Here is a 16,300-nt window from a genome sequence, read left to right as displayed (position 1 = left end):
ATGAATATTAGACTCTTCCTTGGTAGTTGAGACAGGTCTCGCACTTTAGGAAAATAAAGAAGTGTGTGAAGTTCCAAGTAATTTCTGATGCTGTTTGTTCAGGAGCTTGCAGGATAAATCTTTTACTGGCAGTAGAAGCAGGGTAGATTGGTGCTCCCAGCCTTGCCATGGGGTAAAACAAAGAAGGGGAGAAAGAAAGTCACTGATTCAGGTCTGTGTGTGAATCTTGTGTAAATCTCAAAGGGTTTATTTTGGGTGAGAGTTGTTCTGAATTTTATTTTCTTGAAATCACTAACAAATACAAGTTGTATTTGTCAAGCCTCAGTCAGGCTTTCTTGGTGGTAGGACCCACAATGCCTGTTATAAAAGTTTTAATGATGCTCCTATCTCTTGTAGTGATGATCTCCTTGTTATGTGATTCAGACTTTTGAATTTTCTCTGATAGCTGGTGCTGGAGAAGAAAGATGAAAATGTTTATTTTTTTTCCTGAAAATGTCCCACTGTCCAATGCTTTGATAGTCTGCAGCTTTCAAAGCATTCAAACTTGGGTGTATAGGAATAACTTCCCTATAGGAATTGGGTGTGTGCAAAATGTGAGTGCTTTCAAAATGGGGTTTATAGGGTCAAACATTTTCTGGAAGAACAAACTAGATACAGGGACAAAAGTACAAATTTTCCATCCAGGTTCTCAATTCATTACCACTATGGCTTACTGTGACTTTGCTCTACATTGAGCACAGCAAAAGAAGGACACAGACCTGCTGGAGCCAATCCAGCAGGACACAAAGATGATTAGAGAGAGGGAACATCTCTCCTATGAGGAAAGACTGAGACAGTTAAGGTTGTTCATCCTGGAGGACTTTGGGGAGGCCTCATGGTGGCCTTCTAGTACCAAAAAATGGCTACAAGAGAGTTGGAAAGAGACTTTTTTACAAGGGCAGATAGTGACAGGGTGAGGGGGAATGGCTTTAAACTGAAAATCAATAGGTTTAGATTGGGTGATAAGAATAAATTTGTTACTGTGAATGTGGTGAGACGCTTGCAAAGGGTGCTCAGGGAAACTGTGGGCTCCTGAAAGTGTTCAAGAAAAGCTTGGATGGGGCTCTGAGCAATCTGGTCTAGGGAAAGGTGTCCCTGCCCATGGCTGTGAGGTTGGTACCAGATCATCATTACAGTCCCTCCCAACGCAGGTCATTCTGTGCTTCTGTGATTAAGTCAAATAAGATTTTGTCTTTCTGGTTGGTGGTTGTGTGAGTGCAGTGTGACATCCCCCTTAACTTTACTGAGGCTGCTCAATCACAGCCTGTTAGAAACCAGATTTCTCTAAGGGCTTAAAAATTTGAGAGAATCAGCACTACAGCACTTGCTCTTACATATCTGGTCAGTGCAATCTCCAGGTCATCCCTGGCATCCATCTGCTTCAAACCTGCATTAATTGAACACATATTTCACTCTGCCTCTATGTGAATTTTCTTTTCTTATGGCTTGCTTAGTGTTTATCATGTTGAGTAAAAGATTAGTTACTATGAAATGACATTTTTGCAATTCTTTCTCCAAATTTTAGATTTTTTGCTTAATTGAAACCCCAAATGAAAAGGGTTTATACTATTTTTTATATTGCTTTCACCATTGAGTAGGAAATAATAAAAAACAAGTGTGTAAAAAAAAATCTGGAAAAAAAGAGACCAGAAATAATTGAACAAAGGAAACCAATCAAACATTTTCACAAGTGAAATATATGAACCCTTTAAAATTGTTTTTAAAGTTATTATTTTAAAACTTCTGTGAAAGTTATTTTATATTTTTTACACCATTAAAAAAATCTTGTTTCCATTTTTCTGTAAATTTAGTAACTTTTGATTAAGGTAAACTACGTGCAGTCACAAATGAAGTTTAAAGAATTTGCCATTACATATCTCTTTAAAGACCAAGACATGACCACCTGGTATATTGCAGTGTGTGTTCTTTTTGTGACCAGGGTGAATGTTTGTTGACAATGTGAAAACCTGAAAGTTTTACAAGATTTGATGGTCATTTTAATTTAGATGTTCCTCTGAAATTTCCTGTCTTGATTCAAACCATCTGGATCTATAAAACTGATTTTTACTCTTGCCTTGTCTGTAGGACTGGTCACAACAGTCAATTTACCTCCAAAATAGTTTGCTGACTGCAAGTTTAATGTGTTTCAGAGAAAAAGGAATGAAATTCTGAAGTGATCAATTGTAGAATAAAATGGCTTTATTTCCAAATTTGTTTAATTAATAATTGGTTTATAGGCCAATCCTGCTATTAGGATATGTCCTAAAAAATCCCCCCAACCCCTAAAATAAAACTAACCCAAAAAACCCAGACACCCCTCAAAAAGAGATTTTTGGGTTTATCTAGAGATAAACTTTTTGTGTGGCTGTTTTGAAAATTGAGCACCTCAAAAGTATCCAGACTACAATCTGAGTTGATTATGCTCTGTCATCTGTTTTAGTAGTTTTCTGCTCATGGTGCACTGATTTTTTTATAATAATCATTACTATATGAGGAATAAAGCTTATTCCAATTGCTCAGTTACTGGTGGAAAGGAACGACTGCTGAAGGAAAATAAACAACAAACCAAGACCCAACACAAATCTCACAAAATTCGTAAGTGCAGAAAAGCTGTGGCAGCTTATGGACCATGCCTGATAACAATTTGCATCTATAACTGCAGTTGTCAGAAAAGTTTTTGTGGTACTTATCAGCTATAAGCACCAGAGGTGTAATGGGGTGAGTTTCTCTGAGGTCTCCCAAGGTTTGACCCCGGGGAGCTGGCGGGGCTGGCAGGCTCAGTGTGCTCAGCCGTTCTTTGGCTCTCGTGCTGGATGGCAGCCAGGCCATGCATTAGTGCTGGACCATTCCTGCCCGAGCCTGGAATGACTCCCCAGGAGACAGCACAGCCCCCACCAGGCAGTGCTACAGAGGCAAAGTGTTGAGTAAACTCAGGCCATCTGTTGGCTGCATAAATTAGTTTTCCCTGTTTGCCCATCAAGCTATAAGGTATCCACCTTTTTTTTTTTTGTTTCGTTTTCCTTTTTTTCCACTCCAAATATAGTATTTTTTTCTTTATTCAGTTCTAGTAGGACAGTGATAGGCAAATGCACTTTTTGCATCTTTTTTCTCCCTTCTTTCTTATGGTTACATGCTTTTCACTGTATGTCATTGATTAACAAATAAAATTATCTTCTTCATATACATGTTCTGCTTTGGAAACAGTTAATGGCTCCTCAGAGATAACCTTTATTCATGACAGGGGAGAAACATGTTTAAATTTCCCCTCTTTCCCCTCATCTTTTTTCCCCATTTCCCCTTATTATTTCTGCTTTTCCCTCTTTTCTTCTTACTTGTTCCTCCTTCTCTTTCCTTGTGAATACTAATATCATCATATGAATAAATAGATAAGGGACTAAACTGATTAAGCATAACTTAAATGAATGAATTCAATGGGTATGTTTATATTTCATCTTTCAAGGAAGAATTCAATTCAGCAATAACTATTTTATTTGAAATTCAGTCATTTTAAAGGATCACCATTTTACTGCTCTCTTAGCACACCTTGGGAATCGGACTCCTTGAGCATTTTGCAGCTGGTTAGTTTGTCACTAAAACTGGTCAATTTTGAAGATTTATTAAATAATTTTTAGTGTCAGCTTCAACCTCTCAGACAAAAAGGTGAACTATTTCTTTCACAGGGCCCAATTGGATTTTCCTAGCAGTAGTCATTATGAAGCTCCAGTAAGAACAGATGACATCTTGATGCCTCTTCTGTCAAGTCACTTGGCTTATTTTGAATGTGTACTGTCATTTTGATTTATTTCCATTTTTTTTCTTTTGCAGATTTATTTGAAAAATGCAGCAATGTATACTGTAGAAGCAAACAACCCTCGTCAGCTTGTGGAAATTGCAGCCAGAGACATTGAAAAACTTCTAAGTAACAGGTCTAAAGCCTTGGTGGTGAGTACTAATGGTTCAAGTTTTCTATTTAGTATTTTTAAAAAATCTTTATTTACTATTGAAACATGCTTTCATGGTTATTTTTACTGCCTATACACTTAGAGGCAGTGTCAGTGTGATGTGAATAAGACATGGCATGCAGAAAGATGACTCCTGACTTCATGGTAAAAATGAACTCGTTTGTTGGCATAGGGCAGATGTTTATAATATTGACCGACAGATAGGAACCAGGGCCAAGGAAGAAATTAAGTTATAAATAGATTGGAAAATATTCCTCTAGGTGACGTACATGAATGTTTATGACTTGAAGATCACTGTATTTTATAGTCAGGAATGATCTTGGGGAAACAAGAAACAGGGCTTTTTTTTGTTATTTTTTTTATTTTTCCTAATTTGCTAATTTAACCTGTATTTCAATCGTAATTTGTGCGAAGACCATGCTTCATTGTGACCTCACAATTCTTTATGCTTTAAATAAAAACTATCTGTTTCTTTAAAGTTCTTTTGTCAGCAGTCCCTTTCTCAATTCTATTCTGTAAAACACCAGACCTGGGTCATTGCTTTGTATGGTTCCTACTGACCAAACACAGGGAGGGATTTGGATAAATTAATAAACACACTTCATTCAGAGTAGAACTATTAGAAGTAGGTTTAAAGGATGAAAAAGCAGGATTTCCTTGGGCAATTACATATTCATATAGGTGAATGTATCATTTAAAGTGAAAGAGAGGAGAAAAAGAGATTAATTCACCTAACTGTAGATGTCTACTCAGCTGGTTGTCCTAAGCTCATTTTTTTGTTCAATGGAATAAAACAGACACTCCTCCACTCCAGGACTGACCTGACATTTTCTGAGTAAGACTTGAAAATGGGATGAACTATAACTGAGAAGAACTTCTCTCTTTCTCAGCTGGAGAAGCCTCAAACCTGAATGTCTATATTGTAAGTGTGTGAAGCTGGGGGAGATGAGTCCCACCCAAAGAGTCCTTTTATCAGTACAGTTTCATGCAGCTGAAGAATCAGTGTGAGTGAAACTGCTGCTGCTGCTGCCCTGAGGACTCTCCTTCTTGTAGGCAATGCACAGTCTGTTGTCTGTGCCTAGGTACCACAAGGGGTACCCATTGTCCTGCCTTTGGTTCTCTTACCTAATACACCACGTGCATCAGTGTTAGCTGTGCCAAAGCTTCTCTAATTCCTTCAAATTGCTTGAAAATAGGTCAATATTTTTCTTGTTTTTCTCTTTTTCTTCAGTGGACATGTGTTTATGTGGCATTCTGTGGACTTTGTATTACTGTTACAAAACACTGTAAGTCATTTGCCGACCTTTGTGGATACAACATTTTCCCCACCTTTTTCCCTTCAACCCATATAAGTTTGATGTTTTTAAGTTATCACAGCAAAAGTTTATATTTTCTCAAAACACAAGATTAATGTAGGGGTTTTTATATGGGTTTGTGGTGGTTTGATCTTAAAATTTTAAGAAAATTAAATAAGTAGCTCATGCTTACTTAAAGAAATATTCCAGAACAGTTTTTCTGTGAGCGTGGAAGAAGGGGTGCCACCTCACTTTAGGGAAGCACATGGTCACATTTTGAAAAGGATGGTATGACTCAGTTTCCTGAGGTGAAAGAAGACTAAATTAGGAGAAGGATAGTCCTTTGGTCCAGTAGTTCCTAGCAGCTCAGATATTTATACTGACTTTTCTACTTGCAATTATCCCAGATGTATGCCAGAACTTTCAATGACTTCTGATTTTAAACATTCCTGTACATTTTTTATACACAGGAGATATTTATTATCTCCTGCACCTGATCTATTGATTTCTACTAAGATGATTTCTTCACCTTCCATATATATTTCTCTTTCTGCTTTTTACAAGGACTATCTTTATGCTGTTAGTTTATAAACTTTATGTAATGAGGCTGAATTATTTACCTGAAGTTTCAGTCTTCTTCAGTTGGATGGATCACATTTTCTCTGAAATCAGGAGTGGAGTCAAATGGAACTGTTATAATGACTGCACAGAGGTTTTACCATTGGGGCTAATATGAGTCAAAGTGTTAATTAAGACCTGAATCCTGAAAAAAGTGTGATGCAAGGGCATCAGGCATCCTCCAGTGATGCCATGAGGAAGGTTCCAGTGAATTACATCAACAGTGTTATTGTTCAGAGACTATCATACCTCAGGGATGTCATGGTTTCCTCTAAGCATGAGACACAAACAACCTTCGGGCAAGGTTATAATAAACAAATATCAGTGATGAATTTTCTAATAACAACTTGAGCCATAAGATCACCTTTAAATGAGAAATATTTCTTGCATTCTGAATTATTTGTGTTTTCATGGAACTATGGGCTAGAAAAATCTCTAGTAATGAGAGAAAATGTTACCAGGTAAATGGGTATGAGTTTCTGTTTGACAGAAGCTTAAAACTGGTGGTTGAAATAGGTACCTAGCTGAGGAAGGAGAAAGGGGGAAGACCTCTTCTGAACTCACAGGGCTTTCCTAGGTTACTCTTACTAGGAAATATAATGCATAGAAGAAAAAGTTAGGATGAAAAGAAAATGGTATAGTTTCTAGCAGAGTGCAGTGGACAAAGAGAGTAGTATGAGTAGTAAGGAAGGAGACAGACAACAGCCTCCTAGTGAAGTGTCTTGCAGTGGAGCCTGTTGCTGAAATAGTGAACATATCTTTTATAGCTTTCTGCTGTTTATTATTGTGTATTTGTCTGGCCTAACCCTACTGAACACCCCTATTTCAATATAATGGATTCCCATACGCAAATGGTCCTGCAAGGAACAAGGAATTGGGCTTGATGATTCCTCTGGGTCCCTTCATGTAGGGGGATGCAATATAAGAAAATAAAGGTAGTATAGAAAGTAATCTTACCCCTTAAGGAGTTTCAGCTGAGCCAATTATTAGAGACTGGGAACAGGCCTGACTTTAACAGGCCACAGCTGTAGCCAATAAGAAGAGTGTTGTAAAAGAGTGGATTGGTTGGTTGAGGAGTCACTTGGCTCCTGCGGGGACAAGGGAGAGTCAGTGCCTAGGAGATGCCTGTGAGAAACATCAAGGAGGTACAAAATTCCAGCAGTGTGGAACCCTTGCAATGTAATAACAACACCTTCAAACTCAGGATATTCCATAATTCTACGATTTTATGATAGTATGGAGAAGTTAATATTCTGTCTCTGTGTAAATGGTGGGTACAGATCAGCTGTTGCACCCTGCATCCTCAGGTGTGTGCTGGCAGATGGGTGGAGGTTTCACTGAAAATGTACCCTGCAATAACTATTGGCAGAACTCACAAAGCCTTTCCAGGGATACCAACAATAATATGCCTAGCCCATTGGGCTGTCTGGCACCCAAATTGTTCATTTTTGCTGGACTTAGCTTCAGTTTGAGCATTCCTACCTCATTCCTGAGTGCAATAGATTTCTGGAGCTATGTAGATTATGCTAATGGATCAGAATCTTTTCATTCCAATGGAAAATTTGGAAGATACTAATACTTATTTGATGAGTATCAATAGAAATGCTAAATAGAGTACCTGACATTGTACTATATTTATAAAACATGATTTGAGTAGTTACAAATATTTCTTCATTGACTATACAAAGTCAAACCCTTTTAAAGTTATTAATATCAAAGATGGATTACTAATACTTTTTTATTACCAATGTAAAGTACTGTAGTAGTCTTAAGATATGCAGAGATTTTAATTTTTTTGGTCATACTTTAAAATTAGAAAGGTATATTTTAAATACTTCTGAGGTTTAGTTTACAGTTTATGCATTGCATCATGAGGGGAATGAAGTGTATTTTTAAATTTTGTTTATATAACATATTCAATGTTATATAAAAAAATTTTGTTTATATAATGTATTCAATTTATAAAAAGTAATACTTGGTCCAGTGCTACAGACCAATTTAAACAGCAGCTTCACTCCTGTCCAGTATGAAGTTGGTAGCTGTGCAGCCCTTGGCTGTCCTCTGCCCATTGATCAGTACATTTTTGGAAGCATCCTGGATTTTCTACAGTAGACAAATTTGCAGTTTTGCCTCTTCCTTTTGCTCAGATACTCGAATTGAAGATAGTTAGCAATTTGTACCTTCTGGTAGAAGAAAATTAAAGAAAATTAAGAATAACAGATACCTAGTAACAGTCTTTTCAAGCCCAGACTGCAGAAGTTTTGCATCCTATTTCTTGCTTAGCATCCCTTTCTGCATTTGAACATCATTTAATGTTTTAATGTTTGTGCAAGAGTTTGAAATTAATAATAATTATCCTTTTATCCAAAAGTAGAATTTATGCATATTCTCCTGCAAGTCTTTTCCACAATAAAATACCCCTTTCTGGAAAGATTCAATGTCAGGATATTGTATTCAACCCTATGTTGTACACTCACAGTGCATTTATTAGTGCATTTTTCTTCCATTACTGCCCACACTGTAAGGCAGCAGCATAACCACTAGTGTAAAGCAAACACTTCAGCTCCACTAAAATGTGTTTCAGTGGAGAATGAGAGACAGTCATATTTTCCCTGTCAAATTCCTGCCTGTGATTTATTTGTTTTGCTTTGGGGTCCTTTGTGTCTGCTTTTAACTAACTCATGTTAAGGTGGCTCAAGGGAAGGCTCCACCCAGTACCCTTGGCTTCCTGAGCTGTGTGCAGATAAAGATGAGTTACATGCACATTTGCACCCTATTGCCTAGATTTCTTCAGACATCTCAACCAGAGGCATAATATCTTCACTCTAGCCTTCTTGCCTTGATTTCTTAAGAAAACTGAGGAAGCTGGGTTTCCATGGAAACTGAGGCACAGATTGTGTGCTAGGAGACAGGTTCCCTCTACGTGCTGTTGGGAAATGTCCAAGGTGCACAACTGTGTCTCTGAACGAGGAGCTGAGAATGTTTATCTGCTGGTTTAGATGCAATTTCAACACAGCTGTGCAAGTGTGTCCAAATCTCTCAGTATTTCCCTGCCTGCCTGAAACAAGGCTTCACTGTCTCACAATAAAACTGGGAAGCTTAAATGTGTTACATCTTTTGAGGTTCCCAGGCAGAGATCCTGTGCACTTTAAATAGGTTTGGGAATTTTTGTGAATCCTGAAAGACCTACAAAAGCAAAATAAATTTTGTAGGTGTGCTTGATACTACTGTTTCTTGAAAGGTATCCTCACTCTAGCTTGAGTTTTGTTTTGATATCTAAAACCAACATAACATTCTTAAAGCCACTCTGGGACACTCACCTTCTGGTCTGCTAATCTTAAATTGCCTGTAGTAACAAGGTAGCTTTCCACTCTTTAAAAATACTGTGTAGATCAATTTGAGTTCTCCACTTGTTTAGCAGAACTTTGACTGGACATCATCTCTTGCTTTTGGACTCTGTGACAACTCAGTCTCCTGAGCTCCACTAAGAATTCCAAGAGGCCTAAATAGTCACATCTCACAGCTGAGTCCACCATTCCTGCGTGCTAATCTAAAGTTTAGAGCTGATCATTCTGTGATGCCTTGGACCAGGTCTCTAAACTGCAAATACCTGTGAGTACACATGGATACATATCTGGATATGGACACACTTTACCAGGTGTGTTGAAATTGCTTCCTTACTAAATTCCAGTATCCCTTCAATTCCAAATGGTAAAACCATTTACTTTTATTCTCAGCCTGTGAGGGCTGAAGTCTTTGCCTGAAAATAAGGTCATTCCCAATGGTGAAGTTTGGATTTTCCTGAAGTTGGTGGCAATCTGTGCTTCTGACTTCCCTCCTTACTTTGCAAACAGTGACACAGTAAATACTGTGATTTTGTCATGAGGAGACACTGATGGACTAGGTCTTGAGTTGATGGAGGATTCTGATGTTTTCTGTTGGTTATTACTCATGTGTGTGATATCCCATAGAATCCACAGAGAGAGTTTTACCCATGAGTTGTGGCCATATCAGAGGTTAATCAGGAGAAAATGTCTTTTCCTTCCTCTCTCTCCTAGATGATTTTAAGAATGTAAGCCTTGTTGAGAATTGATTTGAAACCTGATATCAGTACAAAAAGAAGCATCATGTATGTCTTGGCAGATATGCTGCTATTCAATTTTTGATTTTCAGGTGTTTCTCTTCCTTTGACTCTGCCAGTTACAGGCAATGTTAGACAATTTTCTTGCAAAGGGCTGAAATTGGAGAAATTCAGAGAAGGAAAATAACTTGAACTGTGCTTAGTCTCCCAGCAAAAACCAGTTTTCCACATTTTCTTAGTATTTTTTTGTTAGTTCTATGAAATGCTGAACATCATAAGGAAGCTGGCAGTGGACTGTGTGTGCTGGGTTTCCCAAAATAATTTCAGGTATGATTTCTGAGAAGAGGAAGTCTGCAAAGATGCAAAATAACAAATTAACTGGAGCAAATTATCAGTTCAAAAAATGAACAAACTTTCGTCTATGCATGTTTTTGTGTTGTGCACAGAGGTTTTATGTTATTTTTCATGCTAATATTTTAATTTTCCCCTTGAAATTGTTTGGCTGTGCTTGTTTCTTTTCTTTAATACTGCAAAATATTTTATTAACTTTTAATTTTGAGCTAGACGTTGCTCTTTAGCTATAGGAACATATTACACAAACTGTGTATCAGCATCATAAAGCAAATGGCTTTAATTGCAGTGATCCTCCCAGAAAAATGCTTACACTTTGGAAAAATACAACTAAAATACACTTTCTTCTGTCTAAGGACTGTAAGATCATGCATGCCATATGTTTTTACATGACAATATGTCTTGGTTCTTTAACTTTTTTCTGTTATGTATTTGGCAGAATTTTACAGTGTTAGGACTTCAGGTCCATTCACATGTTTACTTTTTATATCTCCATCAATTGTCTACATACTAAGTAGCTCACTGAGGTGGAAAATTTTTAAATTTTTTTTCTGGATGCTTCCTGTGAGTATTTAAAATAGACATTGTCATCTCCTTGTTGCAGCATTAGTGTGAAAAATGCATATTTTATGATTGGCTTTTCACAAATATTAAAATGAATATTATATGTGTTATGTTAGAAAGTTATGCTGTATTAATTTTCTTAAGTAGTGTGTTAAATGTAGTTTTGGGTTATAAAAGAAATGTTAAAATAGAAACTATGCTATGTAGGATACTTTTTTTAAAGAAAGGACTTGCAGTGAAATAGCAGCCACAGGACACCTGAATCTTCCAGATAAAAAGAATTTATTGCTCTCTTATCAGAAGAAACGAACTTCTTCCCGCCTCAAAGGCGCTGTTAGGATTCAGAGGAAGAAGTTGATGATGACCAGACAGAATCCTGTGTTTGAATGGAATTTATGCATCATGTATGAAGTGTATGAATATGCAACAAGTTATTCTTTTCAAGGGTTAATCCTTTGTTAACGTGTGTCCTTTTTCGGGCTCGTGCTGCCCAGAGAAATGTACCTGAACCATCTGTAACTCTTTGTTTCTGTTGTCTCCTATTGTCCTAATTCAAATTGTCCAAATTATTATTACTCTAATTGTATTACTATTTTTATAACCATTTTATTACTATTAAACTTTTAAAATTTTAAAAACTAGTGATTGACATTTTACACAATTAGTTTTAGATTTTGATCCATGGCTAGAGTTGGTCTAAATAGCTTTTTCAGATATGGCAGGAACTTTGCAGGTGAGTTTAAGACAAATGCTTTGCTATTTTTGAAATTACCCTCACTGGAATTTTGCACACTAGCAGAAAAACTTTTACATATTCTCTTTCAGACTCCAGTACTGAATCTATTAGCCTGTATGAACATTGTTTAAATATCCAGATGTAAATGTAGTCTATTTTGAAAGTCAGCTGTAGCTGCTGAAGCAAATGTGGTTTGGAATGACAGCTAGTGAGACACAACACTTGTGAAGTCAAACATTTGTCAACTTGTCCACATGTCAGATGTTTGAATTTGTTTTTGCTTGTCATGCCTTGAGTCTTATTTTTTTAACCGAAATCCAGGTTGTGTGGATGCAACATTATGCCTCAGAGGATAGATTCACATAACTCACATACCTTGCAAGGCATCATAAAAGTCTGGAAAAATAAATCAGAGGGCTTGCAGTGAAAATTCTTATAAATATTGCCTGTTTACATGCTTTTCTTTTCACAGTTGACTTGATCTGCCTTCTGCAAATCTTGTGTTCTGCTTGACAGATAAAGAGGGCGGTCACCTTCCCACGCCCTCATAGATAGCCACAGTCATAATTTTGATTTCTGTGGCCCTGATCTCTACATAGTGCTGCAATGGCATCAAGTCTGCAAGCTTAGAGAGACACCTGCTGAATCTCCATCCTGCAGCACAGTGCATTGCATTTGGAGCTTTAACTGTAACTGAGACAAAGAAAGCTAAAAAGTGCTTGTGGCAAATAATATTATTTGCTGACCAGCTTCACCATGTGACTTTTTTTCTCCTTACAGAGTTAATTGTCATTGTTAACATAGTTTTGTTGCATTCACATTTCATATGGAGAAAAATATGGGGCACTGATAGGTTTAGCAATTTTATTTATTCACTTTCACAAATTCACTTGCAAATTAAATGGTCCTGGTTAATTTTGCGGAAGTTTTGTTGTAGATTTGTTTTTTTTACTCCCTGTGAGAGATTCTTCATAAGTTTGTCACAAGCAGGTTTCTTTGTCTAGGTTTATTGTGAAAGATGTTCTGCAGGTGCATGGCCTCATTAATGCCAGCATCACCCTAAGCTGGGGGTTTGACTGTGAAAGGTGAAATATTGCTCAAACAAGATTTGGTTTCTTTTGGTTTTAAAGTTTCTTTTTCAGCTTTAATATTGAAGCTCAATATTGAGAATAACACAATGTAACCCAAAAATTCTTTTTCTTGGATTAGTTCAGTTTTTATCTCCAGGGCTTTGCTAGCCTTCTTACCCTCAGGCAGCTTCTTCTTCTGAAGTTATTTTTGTTTTCCTTGTATGACCTTCTAGCTGATAGGCAAAAAAATGTGTTTTCTTCCTTATTTCTTGCTCTGATGCCTTCCATTCAGATCATGCCCAAAAAACACACTGATGGTTTTTCTCTGTGGCTAGTTGAAAATTTTACAGAGCAATGATTTTCCATGGTAAACTGTATTTTTCAAAATATAATATTGCATAGAGGTAGTTTAATTTGTAAGTGTTGGCTTCCATACCTTTGTGCTCTCTAGTCAATGCTTTCAAGACTCCTTATTTTTTCTTCAGTCACTATATTTACATTTTCAACCACAATAAAATCAAATTTAAAAGTTTTTAAATCCCCTGTGAAATGAAAATTCCACTTACTTACTGAAAGCTCTGTTAAAGGTTATGGAGAAGAATGAAGTGCAAGTGTTGTTTTCAGAGATGGAAACTTGCACACACACATTATACACAAACTGTGGTACAATAATTGTGTGTTGTACACAACCCCAAGCCTGCATTCTGCCTTTTCACCTCCAAGACTGGGTTAAATCTGTGACTCTAACTTCTGTTCTCTTTCAGAATCTTTGCTTTAAGGGCATTGATACCTGCCTGTGTGCATGATTCCAGTATTTGTCTCAGTGGAACTCTTTGTACCCTTTTCTCGTCTTTCCACATTCTCCATATTAAAAGTTCAGATTAGATTGTGTTGCTGCAAGATCACACTAATTTGTGTTGAATTGTTCACCCATTCAACTTAAGTACTTTCCAGGGTACCTGTGTCTGAATCAGTGTTTTTTAAATATGCTACAAACTCTGTACATTCCCGGGTTAGAGAGTTTCAGTAAGTTGTCAAAACATTTGAATTGTAATTCAGTTCAGTTTTCACTTCAGAGAGAAGAATTAAAGCACAAATGCAAAACTTAAGCTATGTTATTTAAAATGGATCCCTTCCTAATTGTTACATACGTGTCATGATAAAATGCTCAAATGTTTTTTCCCACCTTTTCTTGGTCGAGTTTTTAGTGAGACTGAGCCGAGTGCAATAATTGTTACTGTGGCACCAGAGTAAGACTGAATTTAGAAATACCAGTTTTGACTGGTGAAGTATGTAAAAGCATCAGACTTTCAACTTCAGTAGAACTCTTGCTGCAATTAAAAAAAACTATTGAATTGCATAATGAGCATCAGCATCTGTCCTTTGCACAAGCAAAAGATAAATCCTCACTTTTGGGCTTGCTTCTGGTCATATAATTTAATAAATTGGCATTCAAGAACGAGTGGTTAAACAGTATGTTCTTTCAAAAAGGCTTCCTCATATTTTTTTTTTCCTTTCTGTAAATGCTAGTGTTTTCTGAGTGTGATGGTACCTATCTACAGCATGGCCATAATGCTTATTCTATAGCTGCAGTATCCTTAAATGCACTGTTGGTCTGGATTACAGAATGCTCAGTAGTGTAACACATTTCCTGGAATATTTGAGTTTTTCTTCAAGCATTTTGGTATCACACTTTGTGCCAGTATTTCAGGAGCACGGTTAATGGGACCCCTCAGGAAAGAGTGCAGGTAAATCTGGGGCTCTTCCTAGTAAGCTTTAAAAGCTGTTTCCAGTCCTTGGACACAGCTTGCTGCAGAGTTGGTTAAGAGGAAATACTGAACTTCATGAAAGTATGAAGCTGTTTCATGGAGTGTGTTCACCTGGCATCTTTCTTTCATGTTTTTCTTCCTTATCAGTTTAAGGTGTCCACCCGTCACCTTGGTCACACCTTTTGGGCTTTGTAGTGAAATTTCCATGTTAAAACTTTCCTTAAGAGAGCTCCTGTCAGCTTTCTTTGCAACACTGACTTTTGATGTACTTGTTAGTACAAAAGGCAAAATTCCATAGGAACCCAGCAAGTTCCTTGTACCAGAAGTCTCTGGCAAAACTTAGAAAGCAGAATATGCTGAGGGAAAGCATAAACTGTTTTTTGTATTTTCTCAAAGTCTAATTTTCTGTGATCCAACTGTGAATTTGCTGATAAACAAATGTTCAACTTCAAAAAGCTTTATTAATCAGTAAAAGCTGAGCTACTCCATATGTGTTTTATGTTAATCCTTTTGTTGGATTAAAAGATTCCCTTTGATGGGGAAGCTTCAAGAAACAAGGTGATGACACATTTTATCATGTGTCAATGTGATGAAGATGTGATGAAGGTTTCTTCAAAGTCCAAGGACTACTCAAGAATATTTTTCACCCCCTTAAAGATACAAATGGATGCTCTTCAACTAGATTCCTAAAGGGATCAGATTTATTATATATTGGGATTTGGTTTATGAATTTGCAGGGAGGTGGAAGGGATCCTCAGTGGTCTCTCTATAAATGTGTTCACTCTTAAGTCTTCCTACAGCACAGTGGGATAGGAGACTCTTTGCATGAACTCCAAAACCTGAAAAGTCCCCATGTATGCTTGATTTTAACACAGCTGACTGTCCTTGGGGAGTCACTTAGCTCCACATTCCACCTTTGGCATTTGGACATACGAGGAGCACAGCTGAAGGACAGATATATATGTGCTAAGCACAAGATGTCTTATATGGGTGAAACTGAAATCCTCTGTCTGGAGCATTGCATTTGGGTCAGTGTTGCAAGATGACACTTCAATTTCTTTAGGATCAGAGACTGAAATTTTCTGCTTAGGGTTGGTAGCTGCAGAGATCGTGTGTGTGTTTTGCTTTTTTTATTTTTTCTTTGGTTGTTGTTTTGGTCAGAGTTTTTTTTTGGTAGTTTTTTATGTGTTTGAAAGAGGCTATCATAACTCAAATGGCTGTTTAAGGAATCAGGGATCTGAGATGAAATTTATCTTCAGTCTAAGAAAGTTGATATTTGTCCTCCTAAAAGACTTCTCAGATGACTTAATTACAAGCTAGATGGAATGAAAATGCCCTGCTTGTCCTTGGTTATTCCTTCATCCTCCCAGTGCTGAGCCAGTGTGTGGAATGGAGGATTCACAGAACAAGGAGGCAGGGTAGCACAGAAAAGTTTGGATCTTAGTTTTTACAGGCCTCAGTTATGAGAGTAAAATATTTCCCCATTGGTCTTATATTGTTTAAATCATCACCATCTTCTTTATATTGCAGGATGCTTCAAAGGCATGGCAGTGGGTCAGGAGGGGTGTGGGGCAGAGCACCTCAGTGTTAGGCACTGCTGATGGCTATTTGGAGCATGAGGAACTGCTCTTGCACTTCTACCAATGCCCAAAAGTCAGGCATATAGTTAACATAAGGAAGCCTCTGTTCAGCTTCTTTCAATCTTTGATGGTAGGTTTTCTCTAAGTAATGTTTGGGGTTTTTTTTAGGCTACCTTCTCCTTTGTCTTGTTCTGGTGTCTTAATTTCTATTTTTTAAAATAAATATTATTTTATT

General features: G+C 37.1%; 1 protein-coding gene across 3 annotated transcripts in view; it reads left to right on the top strand.

Annotated features, from left to right (window-relative positions):
- Window positions 1-16,300, top strand: part of CACNA2D1 (calcium voltage-gated channel auxiliary subunit alpha2delta 1) — a 366,353-nt gene that overhangs the window by 63,819 nt on the left and 286,234 nt on the right. For all 3 annotated transcript variants that reach the window (XM_054631736.2, XM_077179149.1, XM_077179150.1), the window contains exon 3: window positions 3,865-3,981. In XM_054631736.2, coding sequence (XP_054487711.1) covers window positions 3,865-3,981 — 117 coding nt within the window. The remainder of the gene's footprint in view (window positions 1-3,864; window positions 3,982-16,300) is intronic.

This window comes from Agelaius phoeniceus, chromosome 5 (genome assembly GCF_051311805.1).
Source record: "Agelaius phoeniceus isolate bAgePho1 chromosome 5, bAgePho1.hap1, whole genome shotgun sequence".
NCBI lineage: Eukaryota > Metazoa > Chordata > Aves > Passeriformes > Icteridae > Agelaius > Agelaius phoeniceus.
This window is presented reverse-complemented; position numbering and strand designations above follow the sequence as displayed.